General features: G+C 59.4%; 1 protein-coding gene across 1 annotated transcript in view; it reads left to right on the forward strand.

Annotated features, from left to right (window-relative positions):
• The first annotated feature begins 952 nt into the window (after window positions 1-952).
• HSD3B7 (hydroxy-delta-5-steroid dehydrogenase, 3 beta- and steroid delta-isomerase 7) overlaps window positions 953-3,774 on the forward strand; it is a 3,638-nt gene continuing 816 nt past the window's right edge. Inside the window, exons 1-7 of the mRNA XM_010837447.1 lie at window positions 953-1,119; window positions 1,470-1,641; window positions 1,866-2,021; window positions 2,310-2,418; window positions 2,494-2,593; window positions 2,958-3,120; window positions 3,625-3,773. Of these exons, the coding sequence (XP_010835749.1) occupies window positions 1,476-1,641; window positions 1,866-2,021; window positions 2,310-2,418; window positions 2,494-2,593; window positions 2,958-3,120; window positions 3,625-3,773 (843 nt within the window). The 5' untranslated portion in view covers window positions 953-1,119; window positions 1,470-1,475. The remainder of the gene's footprint in view (window positions 1,120-1,469; window positions 1,642-1,865; window positions 2,022-2,309; window positions 2,419-2,493; window positions 2,594-2,957; window positions 3,121-3,624; window position 3,774) is intronic.

Raw genomic sequence — 3,774 nt, forward strand, 5'->3', positions numbered from 1 at the left:
CTTGCCCCTGCCCTCCCTCCCATCCCCCCCAATTTTTTTTTCTTTGCGGAGAAGAAGCTGTAAATGTTTTGTAGCTGCCAGCAGCTGTTTCCTGTGGAAACCTGGGGTGCCGGCCTGTACAGATCCTGTTCTTGGGGGGCCTCCCAGCCCCCATGCTTTGTGTTAATGGGGACTCCCCCTGTGTGCCCTGCGTGCACCCCTCCCCAGTTTAGGGGTCTCTGGGGGCAGTGGCCATGTTCTCCCCCTGGAGGGGGCCCTGCGCCCCCAGTCCTGGGGACTCCGTGCCTGGAACCCTGCCTCATCTGTTCCTGCCAGACCCGTGGGTCACCCTCCCACCTGCTGTCTGGAAGCTCTGGCTTTGCCAGGCCAGGATGGTGGGGGGCAGGCCCTTCCTGTTGGGCTGGACTGTACATATGTTAATAGTGCAAACCTGACGCCACATTTTTATAATTGTGATTAAACTTTATTGTACAAAAGTGCTTGGTCAGTATCTTTGGGAAGGAGTAGGGTGGGATGGGGATTGAGGACAGAGGGTGGGACAAACGAAGATGGTGGGGGAACAGGTGGCCTGCAGTTTGACGTGGGTAGAGGGGCTTTGGGGCCAGAGCCTAGACCTGCAGACTCAGCCCCCATCACTTTGGGCCACCTGATAGGCTGGACCAACCATCCAGAAATCCCCGCCAAGGCCAGCCAGAGCCAGGCCAAGGTCAGGCCTCCCTTCCCTTCCCAGAACCACAGCTGCTGCTGGGCTCCGGGTCTCCTGGGAGGTCCACCAAGAGGGAAACACTGATGTCATGCACTGGAGTGAGGTCACCCTGCCTGCCCTGTTCTGCAGCGGCCAAAACCCCTACTCAGCACCCACCCAGCAGGTTCTGTTTCCCCATCCCCATTCCACAAGCTCTCTGCTGGAACCAGAAGCCCATGCAGCACAGAGTGGCCACCAGAGGGTGCCCTGTGGCAAGGCTGGAGGGCGGAGAGGTGGAGGCTGGGCTGGTCTCTGTTCCTGGAATGGGCCAGGAGGGAGGAGGAGCAAGCGGAAGGGGACCGTGTGGCGCTGGCCCAGGAGACACAGAAGACCGCCTCGGTGCCTAGTTGGGCGCCCTAGGACTCTGGCTGCAGGTAGGTCCCTTCCCCCAGCTCCGCCCTTCCCGCCTTCCTCTACCCGCTGCCCCAGCTCCCTGCCAACCACCCTTCATTTTTGGCCCCTGAACTTCTCCCTCTCCCTCAAACCCTGACCCCTTCCTCCATGCCAAGCCTGCCCCCTTATCTCGGGAACTGCAGCTGGTAGGGTCAGAGGGCAGGTAGCCTGGCCACTTGCACTCACAGCCACAGCCTCCAGAAAACGCTCCGGCCCCTGGATCATTGCTCCGGTTGACTGAGTCAGAGGCCCCTTCTAGGAGGAAAGGGGCAGCCCGTGCTGGGGCAGTCGGCGGCAGGCCACCCAGGTGAGGCAGGGTGTCTTTCCCCAGCCAGGTATGGCCGACTCTGCCGAAACCCAGGAACTGGTATACCTGGTCACAGGTGGCTGTGGCTTCCTGGGGGAACATGTAGTCCGAATGCTGCTGCAGCGGGAACCCCGGCTCCGTGAGCTGCGCATCTTTGACCTACACCTGGGTCCTTGGCTGGAGGAGCTGAAGACAGGTGACTGGGGGGAGAGATGGGGGAGGGACAGCAGAGGGTGGGGAGGGTGTGGACTCCTTTCCGAGTGGCGGAAAAGATGATGCCTGTTATGTCTCTCCGGGGGAAGCAGATAGGATGAATGAGTCATTAGGAAAATGTGGCTCCTGAGGGTGTGGGCCAAGCCCAGCAGCTGGCTGATGGTCTCAGCTCTGACATTGCCTCCGCCCGCCCCTACCCGCTCCCAGGGCCCGTGCAGGTGACGGCCATCCAGGGGGATGTGACCCAGGCCCACGAGGTGGCAGCGGCCGTGGCCGGAGCCCACGTGGTCATCCACACAGCTGGGCTGGTGGACGTGTTTGGGAAAACCAGTCCTGAGACCATCCACGAGGTCAACGTCCAGGGTAAGCCGCTCCCTACCTGTTCTGACCGTGTCCTTAGTACTCCCTGGCCCGTGGCCTGATCTTGGCTGTTTGTTCCCTGCTCCCTTTTTGACCCTGACCTCTGATCACCCTGTGACAATCTGTCCCTTCTGCCCCTGTGGTGGCAGGCCGGTCCTCACTGAACTCTGTGGTTCTCCCCAGGCCTGGGGAAGGCGGGCATGTATCCTCGTCCAGTGTTGGGATGGGGAGGGGTAGAGGCAGGTGGGGAGGAAGCTTCAGTTTGGACACACAGCCCCCTACCTCCCTCAGGCACACAGAATGTGATCGAGGCTTGCGTGCAGACTGGAACACGCTTCCTGATCTACACAAGCAGCATGGAAGTTGTGGGGCCCAACACCAAAGGCCAGCCCTTCTACAGGTGAGCTGAGGTCCCCCCGTCCTTCCAGGGCCCACCTCCCCTCAGCACTAAGAACGTTCCCTCTCCCCCTACTAGGGGCAATGAGAACACCCCCTATGAAGCCGTACACCGACATCCCTATCCTTGCAGCAAGGCCCTAGCTGAGCAGCTCGTCCTGGAAGCCAATGGAAGGGAGGTGAGACTTGAAAAGATGAGATGTGGGAGATGGGGCTGCCTGGCAGAGGCAGAACCTGAGCCTGTGGGCTTTTTTTTTTTCCTTCTGGCCACACTGCATGGCATGTGGGATCTTATTTCCCCAACCAGGGAATTGAACCCTCACCCCCTGCTGTGGAAGGGTGGAGTCTTAACCACTAGACCTCCAGGGAAACCCCTGGGTTTTTTTTGTTTGGTTTGGTTTTTGTTTTTGTTTTTGTTTTTCTCAGCATGGGCTCCTTTGCATCCTGCCTTGGTTTCCTTCCCTCTCCAACCCGAAGGGACCAGGGCGGAAAACAAAGCACAAGATCCTTGGTCTGAGCAGGGCGTGCCTTTTTTGCTCCCAGGTCCTGGGGGGGTTGCCCCTAGTGACATGTGCCCTGCGTCCCACCGGCATCTACGGCGAAGGCCACCAGATCATGAGGGACTTCTACCACCAGGGCCTGCGCCTGGGGGGCCGGCTCTTCCGGGCCATTCCAGCCTCTGTGGAGCATGGCCGAGTCTACGTGGGTGAGGCCCGGGCTGGGTGGTGGGGGAGGCTAAAAAAAAACAGGGGCAGGACTCGTGTGGTTCTCAGGAGTGGGGGGTGTTATATACTCTAGCTAAAAAAGGACAGTTTATACATGGGCCAGAGCAGACTCTGATATGTGGGCATCGTCTTCACAGGCCATAGAGGAAACAGCATCCTTGTGAGTGGGGAAGGCTGACATAAATACCAAGTCATAGGCTGAAAGTGTTGCAGTTTTGGGGGTAGCATCTCCTCAGGAGAGAAGAAGGGGGAGCATCTCCCTAGGACCAAGAGAAGAAGGAACTGTATCCATACAGGCTGGCCTAGGGGAGCACCTGGCTAGGCAGCCTTCAGTAGGGCTGTAGTGACGTGGGTGGTATCTATGCGGACCCGAGAGGGTGGCTTGCTCATGCGCTGGCCCAGGAGACAGCAGCATCTGTGTGGTTACCAGGGCACTCAAGGACATATTCCCCCCCATTCTCTCCTCGGCACCCCCACCGCCACAGGTAACGTGGCCTGGATGCACGTGCTGGTGGCCCGGGAGCTTGAACACCGAGCTGCCCTCATGGGCGGCCAAGTGTACTTCTGCTATGACAACTCGCCCTACAAGAGCTATGAGGACTTCAACATGGAGTTCCTGGGTCCCTGCGGACTGC

The sequence above is a fragment of the Bison bison genome, unplaced genomic scaffold, assembly GCF_000754665.1.
Source record: "Bison bison bison isolate TAMUID 2011002044 unplaced genomic scaffold, Bison_UMD1.0 scf7180017864072, whole genome shotgun sequence".
In the NCBI taxonomy this organism is placed as follows: domain Eukaryota; kingdom Metazoa; phylum Chordata; class Mammalia; order Artiodactyla; family Bovidae; genus Bison; species Bison bison.